Source organism: Erinaceus europaeus, chromosome 1 (genome assembly GCF_950295315.1).
Source record: "Erinaceus europaeus chromosome 1, mEriEur2.1, whole genome shotgun sequence".
Taxonomy (NCBI): Eukaryota; Metazoa; Chordata; class Mammalia; order Eulipotyphla; family Erinaceidae; genus Erinaceus; species Erinaceus europaeus.
The window spans coordinates 78,204,871-78,227,506 of NC_080162.1; the positions used below are offsets into that span (position 1 = coordinate 78,204,871).

The window sequence follows — 22,636 nt, forward strand, 5'->3', positions numbered from 1 at the left end:
CTCTGCAACTTGCTCTTGGAGATCAGCACAAATCACACCATCTCATTCAGTCACCTGTTTAGCTGCTACGTGTTCTTTATTTATTGTGAGATTATTTCATTATTCCAGGCATGGGAAAGAACAAGATGGACAGTCTCTATCATCATGAGGAAACCTTCCAGTGAGACATTCAGACAATAAATGTGTCAATGGATAAATAATATAATTTATGATTTTTTATGGTAGTAGGGTCTTGTACGTGTGTGATTTATTCATTCTTTTTATTTCATATAAATATATATATATATATAGAGAGAGAGAGAGAGAGAGAGAGAGAGAGACAGAGAGAGACAGAGAGAAAGAGAAAGGAACTGGCATGACAGCACCAGAGCTTCTCCCATGCCATGGAACCTCCCATGTGCAGCTGGGGCTCAGGCCTGGGTTGTGTACATGACAAGGTATACATCCTCACAGGTGAGCTATCATCCTGCCCCAGTAATATAATTTTAGGTAGAGCTAAGGGATATGATGAAAATACAGTTGCAACTAGCCAGGAAAGGGTCTTTATTAACTGCATCATATTCCACAATATGGATTATCACTGTTTGGGGAAATGGCATAATGATTATGCAAAAGATTCTCATATGCATTAGAAGTCCCAGGTTCAATCCCTGGTACCACCATAAGGCAGAGCTGAGCAGTGTTCTGATAAAAAATAATTAAAATAATATTTTTCAAAAATTATTTTCAAGCTTGCTTCCAACAAACAGTATGACTACACCTTATACTGCTATCCTAAACCTGTACGGAAAAATATACACACAAAGCTGAAATACACACACACAGAGCTGTTTTTTCATGAGATGATGTGTGAAAAAATATTTCATGTAATAATGAAGAGTGAAACACTAATTGTTTTATTCTGTTCTGTCTCACTAAAAAAAAAAAAAAAAAAAAAAACCTGCTGTGACCTACTAGATTGCTTTCATTGTCCAAAGCCTGTGAACTCAGTTTGAAAGTTATTGTTTTATGTATCCAGTCCTCAAGTGAGATATAAAGCGCTCATAATTACAAACAATGCTGCTTCCCTGAGCTGCTTTGTAGTCATTTTGTGACTACTTCTGTGAGCAAGGATCCTGATTGTGTAGTCACTGTACCATATTCTGAAAATCTGATAAAATGTGGGTAGCACACTGGAAAACTGAATTCTTAACCTCATATCAATTTGCCACCATGATGTATATATAAACTTTGGACAAATCCCTAGACCTCAATTTCCCCAGCAGTAACCTACGAATCTCTATAACCCCCTAGCCTTTTAAAGTTGAAAGCAGATGCCCCACCCCCTGACTCAGCGAGGGCAGGACTTTTCTCCCAACCCTTCTCCCCCCTCTTCCGTTCCCAATTCGTATTCCTCGGAAGTGGCTCAGGAAAAGGGGGAAAGGCAGGTCTGGGCAGGAGGGTGCTATGCAGGGCGGGGCTGGGGGAGGGCAAAGGGAGGCGGGTCCATTAGTAGGAAATGGGACAGGCTGGAATAACGCTTTATAAACTTGCCTCCCGATTTCACCTCCCACTGCACTGGCCAACTTCTATCCACCTCGGGTCAACCACTTCCCCAGACAGCCTCACTTCTTTTTCCTGTAGGCTTCAGCCAGTCAAAACCCCAAGCCTGCCAGATCCAGGTGAAATCCAGAACCTCAGTCCCAGGATGCTGAGGACACTGTTGCCCCTGCTGGCTCTACTGTTCCTGCCTGTCTGTGCCTTTTGTAGCCAACAAGCCTCAGATGGTGAGTTGTCTTGGTGCACTGCTCCTGTCTTGTGATGGTTTGGGAGAGTCTCAGAGTGGGTGCCTGGGTCACATCAGAGGTGTCTGTGTCTATAGGTGGCAGAATCTTTCTGCAGGACACACAAGGTTTTAGGAAGTGATTTTTATTTTATTTATTTAATAGAGACAGAGAGAAATTGAAAGGGAGAGGGATACAGAAAAGGGTGAAGAGAGACACCTGTAGTGTTGCTTCACAGGTATGTGTATGTTGGGGGGCTACAATTTTTACTGCTAAATCAGTGACGTACAGTTCAGTGAAGAAGTACAATTCAGTCCATTGAGAATAGATGGCAGATTTGGGGGAAACAAAAAACCTCACCAGCAACATAGGAAAGGGAAATTGTCATTGAGGGTGCAGAGGGAGAGACGGGGTAAGGACTAGAAAGGGGACACAGGGTCATGATGACTGGGGGTGAATCTAGGGAAGATGGGAAGAGACACAAAGATGAGTGATGGAAGGAATGGAAGACACTGAAAGAACAGATGGGAGACTTGGAGAACTACTGGGTTGAGAGGTGTGAGGGAGAAGAGGAGTCTTGAAGAAGGTAGAGCAGATTCAGAGCTGTCAGTGAGAAACTGGTCAGTGGGAGAGTGGTGGGGGATCAAGATGCCTGAAGTGACCCTGCTTAAGGGTGGAGTTATTGTCCTGCATTATAACTGCTCGGGACCTGCTCATGTCCCTTGCACAAGCTGTACAGTGTCAGCCCCCCTCCCCCCCGGGAAAGGAACAGATAATAGGCAGTTTCCTGGGGGGCTGTTATATTTATTAACTATGGTTCATATAGGTATTGACTCATTTAGCTTCTACAAAAACTCCTGCAAGGAGTATCATCTCCATTTTACAGAGGAGGTGACTGGGGCATAGAGCAGTTAAGAACTTTTACAGATGTACTTATTTACCCCTGGGACACTGGGTACAACTTCTTTTTTTTTAAAAAAAAATTTATTATCTTTATTGGATAGAGACAGCCAGAAATCGAGAGGGAAGGGGGGATAGAGAGGAAGAGAGACACCTGCAACATTGCTTCACCACTCGTTAAGTTTTCCCCTGCAGGTGGGGCCCAGGGACTCGAACCTGGGTTCTTATGCATTGTAACATGTGCACTCAACCAGGTGCACCACCACCCGGACCCCATGGGTGCAACTTCTTAAATGCAGGCATAGACAAGACATTCTTTGGGCACCAGCTTTGGGCCAGGCTCTTCCTAGACACAGGAGGCAAAGATACCAGACGTGATTCTGTAGCCTAGGGGAACGCAGGGTAATCTCTACATGTGAGGAGCTAGTCATGAAGGAGTTTATTGAAACAGACTCACCACTGTGTCTCAGAGAGTAAAGAGGTAAGACATCAGAGAGGGCAACTGAACTGGGTTTTGTTTGTTTGTTTTGGTTTTTGTTTTCTGATCATCTCTCGAATTTCAATGTTTCAGGATGACTTTTTCAGATACAAAGAGCAAGACAGAGCCTTGTAACAAAAAAAAATGGGGGGGGGGCGGGTGGTGGCACAGCTGGTTTTAAGTACACATGTTACAGTGCACAAAAACCCCTGGTTCAAGCCCCTGGTCCCCACCTACAGGGGGAAAGCTTCGAGATGGTAAAACAGGGCTGCAGGTGTCTCTCTGTCTGTTTCCTTTCTGACTTCCCCATCCCCTCTCAATATCTCGCTGTCCCTATCCAATACATAAATAGCTTTTTTAAAATGTTATTATCAGGAGTCGAGCGGTAGTGCAGCGGGTTAAGCACTGGTGGCGCAAAGTGCAAGGACCGGCGTAAGAATCCCGGTTCAAGCCCCTGGCTCCCCACCTGTAAGGGAGTTGCTTCAGATGGTGAAGCAGGTCTGCAGGTGTCTATCTTTCTCCCCTCCTCTCTCCATTTCTCTCTGTCCTATCCAACAACAACGACATCAGTAACAACCACAATAATAACTACAGCAATAAAAAAAAGCAAGGGCAACAAAAGGGAATAAATAAATATTTTTAAAAATAATAAAATAAAAAAATGTTAATATCGGGGACTGGGCAGTGGCTCAGCAGGTTAAGTGCACATGGCGTGAAGTGCAAGGACCAGCTTAAGGATCCTGGTTGGATCCCCCGGCTCCACACCTGCATGGGGTCGCATCCCAGGCACTGAAGCAGGTCCGCAGGTGTCTATATTTCTCTCCCCCTCTGTTTTCCCCACCTCTCTAAATTTCTCTCTGTCCTATCCAACAATAACAACAGCAATAACAACAACAAGGATAAACAATAAGGGCAACAAAAGGGAAAGAATGGCCTCTAGGATCAGTGGATTCTTAGTGCAGGCACCAAGTCCCAGCAATAACCCTGAGGCAAAAAAAATGTTATTATCTTTATTTATTTATTGGATTGAGACAGCCATAAATTGAGAGGGAAGGGGGAGATAGAGAGGAAGAGAGACAGAGAGATACCTGCAACACTGCTTCACTACTCACCAAGCTTTCCCCCTGCAGGTGGGGACCAAGGGCTTAAACCTGGGTCCCTTGCACATTGTAACATGTGTGCTTAACCAGGTGTGCCACCACCTGGCCCCCAAATATATACATTTATGTATGTATGTAAATACATCTGTTTTTGGTTTTGTTTTTGTTTTACTAGAGCACTTATCAGCTCTGGTTTTATGGTGGTGTGGGGGACTGAATCTGGGACTTCCGAGCTTCAGGTATGAGGGTCTCTTTGCATAAAACCATTATGCTATCTACCCCCTCATCTGAAGCTTCTTTTACTGCTGAGAGTACTGGGCTTCAGCCTGGGTCACACATGTGGCAAGGCAGCACACTCTCCAAGTAAGCTGTTTTATTAGTATTAATAGAAAATTACCAGGAGGCATAACAACTCTGACACTACATTCACATGTCAGTCAAAAAGCAGCATCAAACTCAAAGTAGTCTGGTATATCTAAGTATAGGAAAGAGAGTGAAAGGGCAGTTGAGGTCTGGTCTCCAGCAACCTTAAATGCCAGGCTAAAAGACTTTGCTCTTGATTGTATGAACAGCTAGTCTATGGGGGAGCATGCACTACATATGTATAAGGACCTGGTTTGCTTCCTGGCACTTACAAAGAAGTACTGGATCTGACCTGCTTACATTCCAACCTTGATTCTATAATATTATTTTAGCCTGGAAAATATAGACTGGGATTAGTAGTAGTAGTTACTGCATTAAGCTATTGGAAGAAGGCATAAGTAAGATAATAATGTATGTAAAGTACATTGCCTATGTCCTAATAGGCACTTACTATTGACCAGCTACATCATCATCATCATTATTATTACTATTGCTATTATTATTGATAAGAAAGTGTTTCATTGGAGAATTTTAGACAGGGGAGAAGCATAATCTTATTCCTTCTCCCTGCGGCTACAGACAGACTATGACCCACATAGTCAACGACTGCCACCTCTCCAGATTCAAAGGAGGTCTCGAAACTTTACATCAGGCTCAACCTGACGCTGTTGACTGGCTACGGAAGAAGGGCAAACACTAGAAGAAGAATTCCTTCTCTGGTGGACATCAGATTAGAAAGGGTGAAATTGGTCTGGGGAAACAGCATAATTGTTATGCAAAAGACTCTCATGCCTTGAGGCCCTGAGATCCCAGGTTCATTCCCCTGTACCACCATAAACTAGAACTGAGCAGTGGTCTGGTCTCTCTCTGTGTGTATGTTTATCTATCTATCTATTAAAAAAAAAACGGTGAAATTGAAATATGAGGGTAGGAAGATAAGGAAGACAATTACTTCCCCCCGTCCAGATGAGAATCAATGAGGTCTGAGGCAGAGCAGTGGCAGAAAACTGGGGATGGAATGAGAATTTTATTTATTTATTTTTTTATTAGAGAACTGCTCAGCTCTGACTTATGGTGGCACAGGGGACTGAATTTGGGACTTTGTAGCCTCAGGCATGAGAGTTTGTTTGCATAACCATTTTGCTAGCTACCCTCGCCTGAATTTGTTATTAAAGGCCAGGATTTGCTACAGACCGGAAATGAGGGAAGAAGGGAGGGGTGGGAGAAAGGAGAGCATAGTGGCCTTTCCACTGACAGTCTGGATTATCTGGAGCAAGTGACTTCTACTCTTCCTGCTTCAGTTTCCTCATCCGTAAAACAAAGATAATAACCCCTGTCTGGCCCTCCTGGCACAGTTAATGTGCGCATCAAATGGGAAGGGATATGGGAGGGCAGTTTATAGTTTCGGAAAAGCAGAGAAGGTGGGCGGCCAACCTTTAGGCAGGAGGTTATTATCTGCAGCTACATGCCGACCCGTCCCAACGTGGCCAGGGCCCAGACACACTGACTCCTGCTTGCCCCCAGGCCTGCAGAGTCTCCACATGCTCCAGATCTCCTACTTCGTAGACAAACACGTGTGGCATCGGGGCAACGCATCACTGGGGGGGATTCCATCACACAAGCTGGAAGGCTGGGACTCCAATGTCACCATCCTGCAACTGCAGTCCTTGCAAGACCCGGAGAGTTGGGCAATCAGGGAACAGAGCCTGAAGAACTACTTGAATGTGTTCTACAGCCTAGTGCAACTGGTGCACCTGGAGCGAGGATGGGCCTGTGAGTAGAGAGAGGGCGGGGCCTTGTGGTGGGGCGTGGTCTTTACATTGAATGGGCGTGTTCTGGTACATGGGCGGGGCTTGTGGGAGACAAGGCCAGGAGTGCAAAAAGGGCCCACCGAGAAACACTATGGAGTCCGAAGATGTGGATCTTGGGGGGCAGGCGGTGGCGTAACTGGTTAAGCACACACTACAGTGCACAAGGACCCGGGTTAAAGCCGCTGGTCCCCACCTGCAGGGGAAAGTTTTATTAGTGCAGACACAGGGCTGCAGGTATCTCTCTCTCCCAGGTATCTCTCTCTCCCTCTCTATCTCCCCCTCCCTTCTCAATTTCTGTCTATCCAATAATAGATTTAAAAAAAGAAGAAGAAGAAGAAGAAGAAGAAGAAGAAGAAAGATATGGACCTAGTTCCCTGGAGGTTTTTGTGGACAGACGTGACACTGGGAGCTTGGTTTTGGGTGACATGGCCACTCTGAGGATCTCAGTGATACAGTTTTCTTGAGTGCTGGCCTTTGGTGACTATTAGATGGGAGTTCCCGACTGGAGAGGGCCGGGCATCCTACCTGGTGCGCCCCACAGTCATGTCCCTTTCCTGTTGGCCTGGCGTCCGGGTAACAACTCTGTTACCCTTGTCTGACCAACGCTGATCCTCTAAAGTTCACTGAAGACTCTCCACTCTTCACCTGGCAGAGGCTGACCTTTCCTTCACAGACACCCCAGCACAGAACGCTCAACCTGCACCCCCTTCTCAGAAGAGCTCCTTATTTTATAGCACCCCCTCCCACAACCCCCAGCTCCTTCCACTCAAAGATGTCAATTTCTCCCCTCCAAGCTTTCCTCCCTCATAGCCTCTAAGTCCTCTTTCTCCTAGTCCTCTTGTTCCTCCCCAGTCCCTGGCCTCTTACAGCCTCCCACAGTTCAAGGCCTCCCTGCTGACCCCAACATGTTTGCTTCTGGGTCAACACCCTGCCCTAGACTGACCCCCACACCCCACCCACAGTTCCTCTGACCCTGAGCTGCTTCCTGGGCTGCGATCTGCTTCCTGAGGACCCCAAAGCCCACGTCTTCTTCGAAGTCACCATGAATGGGAGCTCCTTTCTGAACTTCCAGCCAGAGACAGCCACATGGGTGGCAGCGTCCCAGAAGCCGTCCAAAGTGACCACCTACATTCTGCAGCAGCTCAATACCTACAATAGTACCCGGTTTGAAATTCTGGAATTTCTGCAGGACACCTGTGTACAGTATGTGAAGGACTACAGCAACGTGGAAAACTTGAAAGGTATTATGGGGTTGATGTTGGGCATGTATGTTGGGTGGGTTCCAGGGAAAAGGACCTGAAGGGGCAACGAGAGACCCAGAGCATACACAGCTTATGTCACTTAGTAACTTCCTTTGGGGCAGAGATTTCTTGACATTTTACCCAGGCCATGAACATATCTAGGGGATATGTTCTCTAGGGTAACTGCATTTTCTACGTTTTCTGCAGAAAACAGAACAAGCCACTCCTATACTTCGCTGGTCCTGGGTATCCTGATGGGCTGTCTCATCATTGCTGGTGTGGCTGTTGGCATCTTCCTGTTCACTGGTGGACGGCGGTGTTAATTACTCTCCAGCCCCCTCTGAAAAAGGGCTGGCCTGCTGGGGGCTGGCATGGAATGATCTCACCTTACTGCAAAATCAAACCGATTCCCCAGTGGGACATTACATCTCAGAACTTTTGAAGAGAGAGCTTTTTTTCTTCTCCCAGATCTGCCCACCAAGACTTGGGGGAGGGAGAAGGTAAGGAGGTCAGAGTGTTTGATTTTCTCAGCTTTCATGCTTAAGACACCAAAGGTCTCAGGTTCAATCCCCAGTACCACCATGAGCAAAAGCTGAGCAATGCTCTGGTTAAAAAAAAAAAAAAAAAGTTTGTTAAGAATTTGAATGCTTTTCTGAACTGATCTGAGAAGTGGATATTTATTTATCTTTGTGAAAAACAGATAATGGAGTTGGGGTGAATGGTGGGGGTGTCTATTGTCATACTCCAACAACAGAGTCACCTGAGGTATTCAATATACATAACAAATAAAACAAGTCATCCATCACTAATCTAACAAGATAGAATGCTCCCAGGTGTGTCAGATTTGGGAGGGGTCATTGGTATAATAGGGGTAGAATGAAAAAATAGAGAAACAGTGGGAGTGTAAAATCCAAGGAATGTGGGGCCACGGAGCTATTAATTAATAATAATAAAATTGTTACTTATATACAGTACATTATTATTTCTTCCACTGTGCAAAATTTCTGAGAAAGCGCCCTATGCCTTTGGCTTCCATTTCCTCGTGTTCCACTCTTGAATCCATTACAGCCTGACTTCTCTATAAGGTGCTCTAAACTCATTAATGATCTCTAGTTGTGAAATCCTCATCCCTCATGCTAGATGTATGACAAGATTCCTAGTTGCAAATAACAACAACAAACAATTCTTCTAACTTCAGGGGGAAATAAATATAATGTTAGCAAGTAGTTCTTAGTGTTGATGGGGAAGACCACAAACCAAAGCTTAGAAAATAGAACCAATAATTATAGACAAAGTCACAACACAGAAATGGTCTAGCTAAGGACACCATCACTGGAATTACTGCCTCCATCATCACTGCTTGCTGCCATCATAAATGAGTTCTACTCTATCCCCTGAATCTTTATACCATTTATTTGAAATTCAAAGTCCTGGTGGCTGGGCACACCTCAGAGAGTACACAAATTACTGTATGTGAGTCCCAGATTCAAGTTCCCTTATCCCCACCTGCAGAGGTGAAGCTTCATGAGTGGTAGGGCAATGATGCAGGTGTCTCTCTCCCTCTTTTTTCCCCTCTGTTTTTCACTATCTCTATTAGAATAAAAGGAAAAAATGAAAAGAGAAAAAAACTTAAAAGGAGGAGGAAGAGAAGTGGAGGAGGAAAGGAAGGAAGTCAAAATTCTGCTGGGAGTTGTGCCTTAGCTGCAAGTAGAGTGAATGGAAGACTAAGTATCTTTGACTTCCCGAGTGTAGCCCTGCTTTGTAGTGAGATTTACATAGAGGTACAGGTACAGATGTTGGTAAAAACAAAAACACACCCCCCTTAACTAATCTCTGTGTCTTTCATTGTTTATTCATTTAGAAAACATTTATAAGTAGTCTCTCTACAAAGTTAAGCCACATAAATTTAAAGATAAATAAAACCTTGAGGAGATCATTGTTTGGGAAGACTAGCCAAATACAAATAAGAATAATACAAGGCAGGATATAACAATAATTGGAAGAAACATACAAATAAAAACCCTTGAGTTGCAGTTTACTGTTGTGGCTATCATTTACAGGTTGCTTTATACACATACACACACACACACACAGGGTTTTCATTGGGGCTTGGTGCCTGCACTATGAATCCACTACTCCTAGGGGATTTTTCTTTTCTTTCTTTTTTCCATTTTAATAGGATAGGACAGAGAGAAATTGAGGGGGAAGGGGTAGACAGGGAGGGGGAGAGAAAGACAGACACCTGCAGACCTGTTTCACCACTTGCGAAGTGTCCCTCCAGGTGGGGAGCCAGCGGGGAGGGGAGTTCAAATCAGGATCCTTGTGCTTCATACTATGTATGCTTAACCTGGTGCACCACCACTCAACCCCCTTCCTTTACAGTTTTAAAAAATTCTTTAGGGGGCTGGGTGGTGGCTGGTTGAGCACACATGTTACAAAGCCCAGGGACCTGGGTTCAAGCCCTCAGTCCCCACCTGCAGGGGGAAAACTTTGCAAGTGGTGAAGCCTACTCTACCTCTCTACCTCCCCCTCCCCTCTGGATATCTGGCAGTCTCTATCCAATAAGTAAATAAAGATAGGCCTGTAGGTCTCCCTCCCCATCCTCTCAATTTCTCTCTGTCCTATTTGATAAAAATTAGAAAGGAAAAAAAGTAAAAAAAAAAAAAAAAAAAAAAAGGTTGCCAGAAGCATTGCCTGTACCCAGCCACATTGATAACCTGGTGGCAATAAAAAACAAACAAACAAACAAAAACACTTTCATGTCTGAGACTGGAGATCCCAGGTTTAATCCCCAGCACCACCATAAGCCAGAGATGAGCAGTGCTCTGGAGAAACAAACAACTAACTCATGATACAGAAACAAGTTAGCAATTTCTAGAAGTGGTGGATAAAGGACGGGTAAAACAAGCAAAGGTGGGCAAAAGGTATAGACTTCCAGTTATAAGTCACAAGGATGGAGTAAAAAGCATAACAACTACAGATAATAATACTGTATTGTAGTTTTGAAAGTTTCTCAAAAAAGATTTTATGAGAGAGACAAGAGCACTACTCAGCTATGGCTTATGGTGGTACTGGGAATTGAACCAGGGATCTTAGGGCTTCTGGCATGAAAGTCATTTTTCATAACCATTATGCTGTCTCTCCATCTCTGATAAAGGCGATTTTAAACATTCTTATTACAAGAAAAAAAAATCTAACTATGTGTAAGGATTGGTGTTAACTAGACTAATTGTAGTGATGCTTATTTGGCATTCTAAACAAATATCAAATTATTGTCTTAAACACCTGAAGCTAATATAGTGTTTATGTGTCAATGAAAATAAATTGGTGATGCCTTGTGATATGGAGATGAGGTAGTAATGAAGAGTGATTGCTAAAAGATACGTTTTGTTTCTGAAGAGATAAAAAAAAAATTCCAAGCTTAGATGTAGTGATGGCTACATAATTCTGAAAATACATTTTAAATTATTTATTTATTGAGAGAAAAATCAGAGCATCCATTACCAAACTCTGGACCTAATGCTTGCAAGTTCACTGCTATAGCCACTGTGAAACACACACACACATGCACACACACACACATGCACACACACACACACACACACACTGAATTGTGGGCAGAGGAGATAGCATAATGTTTATGCAAAAAGACTTTCATGCCTGAACCTCTGAAGTCCCAGATTCAATCCCCACACCACCATAAACCAGAGATGAGTAGTACTTTGGTGTAAAAAATTGAATTGTATGCTATAAATGGATTATTTTTGTGGTATGTGATATATTTATATACATGGATATGTATATATCAATATATTAATGATGGTATGAAGTGGTAGTAATAAAGTGACTATATATATATATATATATATATATATATATATATATATATATGAAAGCAATAGTTGTTTAATTCATTAGCCAAAAAAGGAGTGTTAATAATTATTTATTTGTTTTTTGAATAGAGACAGAAATTGAGAAGGAAGGGGGAGATAGGGAGAGAACATCTACAGGACAATTTCACCACTTGTGAATTTTCCCCCTTTCCCCCCTCCACATAGGGACAGGGGGCTTGAACCCAGGTCTTTGCATATGGTAAGACCTGGTGTCAACTAGGTATGCCACTGCCCAACCCTAATAATAATAATTATTTTATAAAACACCTCAAATTTATTTATTTAATGTATTCATCACAAGTGCTTAAACAGAGACTACACACACACACACACACACACACACACACCACAGTTAAAGACAGAGTACTATACAGACACAAATAAAAAAGACACCATCCAAGGGAAAAAAAAAAAGACAAGGTGAAAGGCTGGACAGTGCAGGTTAGGGTTCTTGACTGGAGACCCGCTTTGACTAGGTTTCTTGCAGGTACTTCTTAAAGGCTGTGGAATTTTTCCAGAGCTCAGCAGCATGTGTGTTCAAAGGGCTGCTGATATTGGATTCTCCTAGAAGGTCTGGATGGAGAGCAGGATAGTCCTGACATCATACAGGGCAGACCACTTGTCTTTCAAGATGTTTAGGCAGATGTTGCCCTGGGTGTCCACGTTGGGGTGATAGCAGGGTGTGAGGAACTTCACAGTGGGTGCGTTATAGGGGTAGCCACTGGGGAACTCCAGGGAGAGCTTTTACCTCACGTCCTCATATACGGTGCCAGCGGCTCCATGGATGGTCTCCACACATTTTAAAATGTTGTCTGACTCAGGGAAAGCAGAAATTCCTTTGTCACCAGACTCATGAGGTTCATCAGTTGCTGCTGTAGCCTCTTGCCCACGGGGACCTCTCACAGGGCGCCCCCTGCTGGGCTTGGCTGCTTTGCAGGCAGCGGTGACTCCGGAGGCCATCCAGGCGGCTCTGGGGAAAACATGGCAACAACACGGCAACTGCCTAATAATTATTTTTTAGTAAAAGTGGAAGTATATTACAGTTTTGAAATACCATTCCTAGGCATTTACCCAAGAGACATGAAAATATTAATTCAAAATGATATGTGCACCCCTGCATTAATAGTTGAACTATTCAACATAGCCAAAATATGAAATCAGTTTAACTGTGCATTGACAAATGATTGGATAAAGAAGATGTGGGGTATATTCTCAATAGAATAATATTCTCCCATTAAAAATATGATTGTGGGCTGGGGAAATAGCTCAACAGCATGGCATGTACTGGAGTGGTGTTCTGCTTTCTCCTTCTCTCAATCATGTGAAACTATATCATATGAAATAAAATAAATACTTTTTAAAAATGACATTGTTGAGGCTGTGTGGTGGTGCACCTGGTTGAGCATACATATTACCATGCACAAGGACCTGTGTTCAAGTACCTGATCCCCACATGCAGGGGGGCAGTTACATGAGCAGTGAAGCAGGTCTACAGGTGTCTCACTTTCTCTCCCTCTTCATCTCCTTTGCCCCTCTCAACTTCTATCTTCATCCAATAAATAAAATATTTATTTATTTATTTATTTTTACCAGAGCACTGTTCAACTCTGGTTTATAGTGGTGTAAGGGATTGAACCTAGGACTTCAGAGCCTCAAGCATGACAGTCTCTTTGCACAGCCATTATGCTATCTCCCATGATTTATATATCACTGTGACATTAGGACGAAATGGATAGATCTGGTGGTGATTATGTTAAATGAAATAAGAAGTGAAAGACAACTACAGAAAGGTTTACACACGTGTGGAATATAAATAACTGAAACCAACAAATTTGTGAAAAGAATAATAACCAAACTGACTCTTACTCTATGGTAACTATGGTGGTCATCATAGGGAATACTGGTTTTAGGTGGAGGGATTTCTTTGGTGGTGAGCACAGTAAATCACACACATGTGAGACTATACTCCCCAAATCTTATAATATTGTTAACCAACATCAAACTAGTAAGAAACTAATACCCCCAGGGAGACATTTTAGCTGGACAGGCACACCACATTAAGTATACATAGTGACAGAGGACAGAGGACCTAGTGGGGGTTGTATTATTATATGAAAAACTGAGAAATATTATGCATGTACAAACTATTGTATTTACTGTCGAATGTAAAACATTAACCCCCCCAATAAAGGGGGGGAAATAACTATATAAAAAAGTGCACATAGTTTTACAAAGCACAAGGACCTGTACAAGAATCTCAGTTTGAGCCCCCTGGCTCTCCACCTGTAGGGGGTGGGGTGGGTAGGAGGGCATAGCTTCACAAGGGGTGAAGCAGGTCTGCAGGTATCTGTCATTCTATTTTCCCCTCCCCTTTCAATTTCTCTCTGTCCTATTCAAAAAAATTGAGAAAATGGCCACAGGAGCAGTGGATTCATAGTGCAGGCACCAAGCTCCAGCAATTAACTCTAGAGGCAAGAAAGAAAGAAAGACAGAAAGAAAGAAAGAAAGAAAGAGAAAGGAAAAAAGAAAAAGAAAGAAAGGAAGGAAGAAAGAAAGAAAGAGGAAAAGAAATGTTAGGAAAAGATGACCAGACGGCTCTGAACTCCAATTTCATCAAGGCCCAGAGAGAGAAGAGGGAAAAAGGGAAGGACATTTGTAAGTAGCAATAGAGAGAAGTGTGACTTAGAAAGAAAGAGAAGGCAGGACCATAGAAAAAGTGGGAAAATATGTAAATATATAGATAGTCATAGAAATAACAGTCAACCCATATATGTGACCTCGGGAAAACTACTGTTTTCAAAGGAGGGAATGGAGACACAGAACTCTGGTAGCGGGAATGGTGTGGAGTTATATCACCATTTCACATAATTTTGTAGATCAATTTTAAAGAAAAAAAACAAAGCATTTAAAAAATTACTCTGTTTATACTAATTTCTTTTATAATAAGATGTTTGCTCAAGATTATTAAATGTACTTGTTACTTATTTTAAAAAAATAGAAACTAATAATACATTCTTTAATTGCCACCAGCGTTATTGCTTGGGCTTGGTGTCAGGATTATGAATTTACCACTGCCAGTGGCCATTTTTTCCTTTTTTCTATTTTGAATTGACAGGAAAGAAGAAAAATTAAGAGAGGATGAGGAGATAGAGAGGGAGAGAGAAAGATAGACCGGCTTCACCTATCATGAAGTGTACCCCCTACAGGAAGTGTACCCCCTGCAGGCATGGAGCAAAAGATTGTACCTCAGTCCTTGAACATGGTAATGTGTGTGCTTAATCAGGTGCACCACTACTCAACCCCCAATAATATATATATATATATATGCCTCTAGGATTATTGCTGGGGCTCAGTGTCTGCACTACAAATCCACTGCTCCTAGAGGCTACATCCCCCCTTTTGTTGTCCTTGTTTATCATTGTTATTATTGTTATTGCTGTTGGATAGGACAGCGAGAAATCGAGAGTTGGGAAAGACAGAGGGGGAGAGAAAGATAGACACCTGCAGACCTGCTTCACCGCCTGTGAAGCAAACCCCCTGCAGGTAGGGAGTCCCTGGCTCGAACCGGATCCTTAAACCAGTCCTTGCTATTCGTGTCATGTGCACTTAACCTGCTGTACCACCGCTGGAACCCCCTAATAATATATTTTTTAAGCAACTATCTCCTGGAATCATGTTAGAGGAAGTTAATTTTTTCTTTGTGCTTTCTCAGTCCATAGTCTGTTCTGTTTACTGAATCCACAGGAGTAAGAAAGTAGAATTATGAAACATTACACCTGAAACTCATACTCATTGTTGAATGGAAACTGAGAAAGACTCAATAGCTTGCCCAAGTTTCCAAATTTAGCTGCTACCAGAACTGAAATTAAGAGTTTGGACTTCTGGTTTTTGACCCTGAGTCATTGTTACTGAGCCTTCCTATAGAGGTATCAGGAGTCATGTGCTATAGAGGTAGTGGGGTTATTTTCAGGGATTCTCTGAAAAATCATGTCTACATTCCAGAACAGAAAAGTCAGAATAACTCAAACATTTCAGAGGGCTGTATGATCCTTATTCCCATGAGGTTCAACACAGGATGAAAAGTGACTAAAAGGCTCATCTGCCTATGTTTACAGAGGTGACATCTATTCACAGCTGTGTGATTTCAGACAAGTCAGCATCTCTCTCTGAAAAGGAGCTTTTAACATCCCCTGATACAATTTCAAGTCCAAACAGCTGTCATTTGAGTAACTCCGAGGCTTCTAGAAGTTCTATTTTTCTGGAAATGATTTCAGAAGTTTTGGTTTAGATCTGCACCCTGGTAGCCAGACTATTGGAGGTCCTGTTGTAGTTTATCTAAGAAATAAACAAATCTGGAACAAATTTAAACAATTAGCTCTCCCACAGATTTTGAAAGTCTGTTAGGTAGCTTGATTCACTGTTTCCCCTAGCTTTTCATTTAATTCAACATTTTCTCTTTCTCTTTCTAAAATATTTTATTTATTTGATAGAGACAGAAACTGGGATGGAAGGAATGTATCTTCTTCTTTTTAAAGATTAAAAAATTTAAACTTATTTTATTTATTTATTCCCTTTTGTTGCCTTTGTTTTATTGTTGTAATTATTATTGTTGTCGTCTTTGTTGGATAGGACAGAAAGAAATGGAGAGAGGAGGGGAAGACAGAGAGGGGGAGAGAAAGACACCTGCAGACCTGCTTCACAGCCTGTGAAGCAACTCCCCTGCAGCTGGGGAGCCTGGGGCTCAAACAGGGATCCTTACGCTGGTCCCTGCGCTTTGCGCCACCTGCGCTTAACCCGCTGCGTCACCTGTGCTTAACCCGCTGCACCACCTGCGCTTAACCCGCTGCGCTACCGCTCAATTCCCGGAATGTATCTTTTAAAATACATATTTTACTTATTTATTTTGGATATAGACAGAAACTGAGGCTTTGAGGTCCTAGGTTCAAGCCCCAGCACCATTATAAGCCACAGTGAGTAGTACTCTAGTTAACAACAACAAAAGTGATGCTCTGCTTCTTTCCTTGTCTCTCTCCCTCTTCCTCACCTTCTCCTTCTCTCCCACATCCTCTCCCTTTTTCTCTCGTAAATAAAATACTCAAAAAAAAACAAAAAAAAAAACAGGGGCATAATTCCATACAGTTCTTACCACCAGAGTTCCCCAACCCCCCACCCCCATTGGAAGCTTCCCTATTCTTTATCCCTCTGGGAGTATGGACCAAAATGCTTTATGGAGTGCAGAAGGTGGAAAGTCTGGCTTCTGTAATTATTTCTCCACTGGTCATGGAAATAAAATATTTTTTAATACTATGCTAAGAAGTTATACTTAATTCTATAAGCAGTAGTTAACTATTTCCTCCTATAGGGAAAGGATACCCTTGTTTATCTTTGCATCTTTAATATCTATAGAATATCATGGCTTTAAAAGATACTCAGTAGGGCAGGGGTAGATAGCATAATGGTTATGCAAAGAAACTCTTTTAAAATTTTTTAAAATATTTATTTATGTTCCCTTTTGTTGCCCTTTTTTATTGTTGTAGTTATTATTGTTGTTGTTATATATGTTATATTGTTAGATAGGACAGAGAGAAATGGAGAGAGAAGGGGAGAGAAAGATAGACACCTGCAGACCTGCTTCACTGCCTGTGAAGGTGACTCCCCTGCAGGTGGGGAGCCAGGGGCTCGAACAGGGATTCTTGGGCCGGTCCTTGCACTTTGTGCCACCTGTGCTTAACCCTCTGCGCTACCGCCCGACTCCTGCAAGGAAATGCTTGTGCCTGAGGTTCAGAGTCCCAGGTTCAATCCCCTGCACCACCATAACCCAGAGCTATCAGTACTCTGGTAAAAATAAAAAAATAAATGAAAATAGCCAATAAATTGGTCAATAAATTAATTTAAGATTTTTGATGAAGTTAGTTCATATAATCTTCAGCTTATTTCACCCTTCCCTTTTGTCAATATATAGCATTTTGCAGTTACAGAAACACTATTACTCTATTATCTCATTACAGTTTTTGTTGATCTGCCCAACAGGTGTTTATGAAAAGAAGGGCATATTTTTTTAATTGTATTTATTTATTGGATAGATAAAGTCATAAATTGAAAGAGAAAGGAGAGATAGAGAGGGAGAGAAACAGAGAGACACATGCAGCACTACTTCACCACTTGCAAAGCTTTCCCCCTGCAAGTAGGGACCAGGGGCTCTAACCAAGGTCCCTGTGCTTTGTAACATGTGCGCTTAACCAGGTGTGACACCATCCAGCCCCAAGAAAAGCATATTTTCATTCTCATTTCCTAACAGCTGTTGTTATTCTCACTTCCTGACAACCAATTTGTCTGCTCATTTCCAGTGTACAGACACCAAACCTCTACTTCGGTTAGTATTTATTTCTTCCTTTATCTGAAGGTCGGCTGTATGTGCACCTGCATACAGCAGGCTTCTCATGAGTCGTCTTAGTCTTGCTCCACCCTTTCCACACTCAGGACTCTTACATCTGAAGAAGAAAAGCAAAGAGAGAGAGAGAGAGAGATCCAGTGGCCCAGTAGGTGACATATTAAAAGAGCACAAAACATGCATGCTTAAGAACCTGAGTTCAAGGTGCCAGGCGGTGGCACACCCGGTTAAGTGTACACATTACAGTGCACGAGGACCCAGGTTCAAGCTCCTCATCCCCATCTGCAGTGAGAAAGCTTCACAAGTGGTTAAGCAGGGCTGTAGGTGTCTCTCTCACTCTCTATCTCACCTTCCCTTCTCAATTTCTCACTGTCTCCAGTAATAAAATAAAATTTTAAAAAAAAGATCCTGAGTTCAATTCCAGAAATTGAGTTTAGGGCCTCATATTTTTAAATCCAAAGCCTGGGTCACAATAAGGATTTTCTTATACACAATCAATGTAAATTTATGGTTGTAATAAGTACAGTACAATGCTGTAGAACTGTAAGAATATATTCTCTTGGGGGTCAGGCGGTGGCACAGTGGGTTAAGTGCACATGGTGCAAAGAGCAAGGACTGGCTCAAGAATCCCGGTTCAAGCCCCTGGCTCCCCACCTGCAGGGGAGTCGCTTCACAGGCAGTGAAGCAGGTCTGCAGGTATCTATGTCATTGTTAGATAGGACAGAGAGAAATGGAAGCCTTACCAATAACATAACCATAACATAACTTTCTTGCCCCCTTTCTGTCTTCCCCTTCTCTCTCCATTTCTCTCTGTCCTATCCAACAATGACATCAATAGCAACAATAATAATAACCACAACAATAATAAAATGACAAGGGCGACAAAAGGGAAAAAATAGACTCCAGGAGCAATGGATTCATGGTGCAGGCACCGAGCCCCAGCAATAACCCTGGAGACCAAAAAACAAACAAAAAAACCCCACAAAAACAAATAGTATAGTCTCTTATGATTTGCTTTGACATTTTCTTTTCTCTAATTTATTGCAAGAATGCAACATACAATACATACCTTATATGTATTGTATGTTGCATTCTTGCATATCAACTGTTATGTTATTGGTAAGGTTTCCAGTCAACAGCAAGCTAGTAGTAATTAAGTTCTGGTGAAGTTAAAAGTTATATGCAGGCCTGGCAAGATAGCTCACCTGGGAAAGCAACTGTTTTGTCATGCATGTGACTCAGCCTTGAGCCTGGCCCCACACCCACTGGAGGAGACTTTGGTGCTTTTGCTGTTTTTTTTCCTCTCTCTGTCTCTGTTTTTGTCTCAGTCTATCTGAGAAACTCAGCCCAGAGCAGTAAAGCCCAGATTTTAAAAAAGAAAGGAAGAAGGGAAGGTAGGTAGGTAGGTAGGTAGGAAGGAAGGAAGGAAGGAAGGAAGGAAGGAGAAATTTATATGCAGATTTTTTTACTGTGGAGAGGTTAACACCTCCACATTGTTCAAGGGACAATTTTAGGTATAAAACATACGTACAGGGGCCAGGTGGTGGTGCACCTGGTTGAGCACACATGTTACAATGCACAAGGACCCAGGTTCGAGCCCCCAGTCCCTACCTGCAGGGGGAAAGTTTCACAAGTAGTGAAGCAGTGCTGCAGGTGTCTCTGTCTCTTACCCTCTCTATCCTATAAATAAATAAAGATAATTTTTAAAAAAGAAAAAAGAACATTAAAAAAACATATATACAAAATATGTCACGCAGATTTTTCTTTTGTTCTTTTTTACCAGAGCACTGCTCAATTCTGGATTGTATTAGTGTTGGAGACTAAACCTGGGACCTTAGAACCTCAGGCATCTATCTCCCCACCCTCCAGTCTCATACAAGTAGTCTTTTATTATTCTTTTTTAAAATTTATTTATTCCCTTTTTGTTTCCCTTGTTGTTTTTTTATTGTTGTAGTTATTGTTGATGTCATCATTGTTGGATAGGACAGAGAGAAATGGAGAGAGGAGGGGAAGACAGAGAGGGGAAGAGAAAGACACCTGCAGACCTGCTTTACCGCCTGTGAAGCGACTCCCCTGCAGGTGGGGAGCCGGGGGCTGGAACCAGGATCCTTACGCCAGTCCTTGCGCTTTGCGCCACCTGTGCTTAACCCGCTGCCCTACCGCCCGACTCCCGTCTTTTATTATTCTTATTTTTAATATAGAGATGGTGAGACAGAGAGTGAAAGCATTCTTCAGTGTGGTGGGGGCCGGGCTCAAACTTGGATCACACATATGACACTATTCAAGTGAGCTATTTTGCCAGCCTCAGGGATTTCTAACAAATCATTTTATTTCTGGGGCTAGGTGGTGGCACACCTGATTGAGTGCACATTACAATGAGCAAGAACTCAGGTTCAAGCCCCAGTCCCCAACTGTAGGGGAAAGCTTTGTGAGTGGTGAAGCAGTGCTGCAGATGTCTCTCTGTCTCAATCACTCTATCACTCCCTTCTCTCTCGATTTCTGGCTGTCTCTATTCAATAGATAAATAAAGATGATTTTTAAAAATTTATTGATTCATTCATTCATTTTTTGGATAGAGACAGAGAAACTGAGAAGAAAGGTGGACATAAAGAGACAGAGAGGAAGAGAGAGACACCTATAGCCTCACTGTTAGTGAAACTTAACCTCTGCTGGTGAGAACCAGCAGGCATGAACCTGGGTCCTTGCACATTGTGACATGTATGCTCTACCAGGTGTGCCACCACTCAGCCCCACGCCCCAAGGCTTTTAAAAGAATTTTCTCCTTATATTAACTATCAACTCACCTCTAGCAGATTCTGCATATGCATACTTTTTTTGAGACCAGGTTAGAATTGCCGTAATTCTTGTTAACTTGTCCTTCCTTCGCATTACACATCACCTAAAAATTTATCATTTATGATTCATTCTTTGATTGAGTAGGCTAGTTTTCAGTCTCAAAAAAGTTCCAACCTCTTACTGGAAGTGGCAAACAACAACAACAGCACATCGTGACTGCCCATTCTCACGGGGATCCATTTATGGAGTTAACTAGCTGTCAATGTGGATGGAAGTGAGTGGGCCTCTGAGGTGACAGGACATAGGGCAGATGTGCTTTGATGAGAGGAAAGAGAAAGCAAGGCCTACAGTCTAGCACAGCAGCGGGCTCTGAGAGGCTGAAAACAGAGGTGGGAGGGCAGCCATCAGAGAACAGAGAGGAGTGCTTGCCAAGAACACACTGTGCTAACTTCATAGCCTTGCCTCCGGCCTGCTCTGGGCTTCAGCCAGTATTTTCCTTGAGCTTTCTTTCACTTCCTCTCTTCTGAAGCTATCAAGTATCTACTCACAACTTCTCATAGTATAACCAAGATATTTCTCTGTCTTTGTTTAGTCAACAAACATTTTTCATAACTCTCTTCTGTTTGCACATAACTCGAGTCCTTCAACCTCTGAGGTATTGCCTTTTGATGCAACGGAAAAAGAATTAACCCTGATTTCCAGAGAAGCTAAGAGTCTCAGAAAGGCTACGCGATTTGCCCAAGGTCTCTCATTTAGTACTGGGGCTTGGAATTTCCATGATTTATACTGTGCTGCCCCCTACAGGGCATGTAGCCTGAGCTACTAAATTGCAAGGACACACAGCATCTAGTTAGTTGCTACTTTTATTTATTTATTTATTTATTTGGGGATTAATGTTTTACAGTCAACAGTAAATACAATAGTTCATACATGCATAACATTTCTCAGTTTTCCATATAACAATACAACCCCCACTAGGTCCTCCTCTGCCATCATGTTCCAGAACCTGAACTCTGACCCCCACCCACCCCAAGTCTTTTACTTTGGTGCAATACACCAACTCCAGTCCAAGTTCTGCTTAGTGTTTTCTCTTCTGATCTTGCTTTTCAATGTCTTCCTATGAGTAAGATCATCCCATGTTCATCTTTCTGTTTCTGATTTATTTTCCTTAACATGATTTCTTCAAGCTCCATCCAAGATGGGCTGAAAAAGGTGAAATTTTAATAGCTGAGTAGTATTCCATTGTGTATATAGACCACAACTTGCTCAGCCACTCATCTGTTGTTGGACACCTGGGTTGCTTCCAGGTTCTGGCTATTACAAATTGTGCTGCTTTTGGAGTAGGGCACCAAAGTAAAAACCCTCGGTTGAGGGTGAGGGTGAATGTTTGACTTCACAGGTCGTGGGGGGGGGGGGGAGTAGAGGGGGGATGGGATGGGACACAGTCTTTTGGTGGTAGAAATGGTGTTTATGTATACTCCTATTAATTCGTAGTCATATAAATCACTATTTAATTAATATGAAAGGGGAAAAGTTGATTGAATGTCTCAAACTTTTTAAAGCACAGACTGAGTCATTTTAATACACAGGCTGAGTCTTTGATATGTTGACTCTCTTAAAAGCCTAGACCAGGGAGAACAGAAGCAACCAGTGGCACAGCTATATACAAATAATGTCAAAGGACATAAATTGTGGTGATGTTGTGTATGATACAGCAAATCCTAACAAAGGGATATTTCAAAGTTAACCCAATTACCAAATAATGTGACTATAGCAATAACTATCTACTGTCTTCTTAAACCCTAAGACAGCAGGAACTTCCCACTTCCTCTATAGAGCCTAGATTTCCCCCAGTCTTAGAACCTCTAGGATGGGGATCACTTTCCTGCTTCTCTCAATT

At 42.4% G+C, this 22,636-nt stretch overlaps 1 protein-coding gene and 1 pseudogene across 2 annotated transcripts; one reads left to right on the forward strand and one right to left on the reverse strand.

Moving 5' to 3' along the window:
• The first annotated feature begins 1,498 nt into the window (after positions 1-1,498).
• On the forward strand, positions 1,499-11,515 carry PROCR (protein C receptor). Of its 2 annotated transcripts, XM_007522650.3 has the most exons (4): positions 1,507-1,766; positions 6,129-6,377; positions 7,378-7,656; positions 7,864-11,515. In XM_007522650.3, exons 1-4 carry the CDS (start codon positions 1,688-1,690, stop codon positions 7,977-7,979), a joined length of 723 nt encoding a protein of 240 aa, XP_007522712.1. In that variant the 5' UTR covers positions 1,507-1,687; the 3' UTR covers positions 7,980-11,515. The 2 variants fall into 2 exon arrangements, with proteins under 2 accessions (XP_060044788.1, XP_007522712.1); XM_060188805.1 differs by lacking the exon at positions 6,129-6,377 and having other exon boundaries at positions 1,499-1,766.
• Positions 11,516-11,743: 228 nt separating this feature from the next.
• LOC103113178 (ubiquitin-conjugating enzyme E2 C-like) lies at positions 11,744-20,829 on the reverse strand (annotated as a pseudogene).
• Positions 20,830-22,636: the final 1,807 nt, after the last annotated feature.

Coding starts and splice junctions, on each gene's coding strand:
- PROCR (XM_007522650.3), top strand. CDS start 1,688: ATGCTGAGGACACTGTTGCCCCTGCTGGCTCTACTGTTCCTGCCTGTC. Junction 1,767..6,128: donor TAGCCAACAAGCCTCAGATG/GTGAGTTGTCTT, acceptor GCTTGCCCCCAG/GCCTGCAGAGTCTCCACATG. Junction 6,378..7,377: donor CCTGGAGCGAGGATGGGCCT/GTGAGTAGAGAG, acceptor CCCCACCCACAG/TTCCTCTGACCCTGAGCTGC.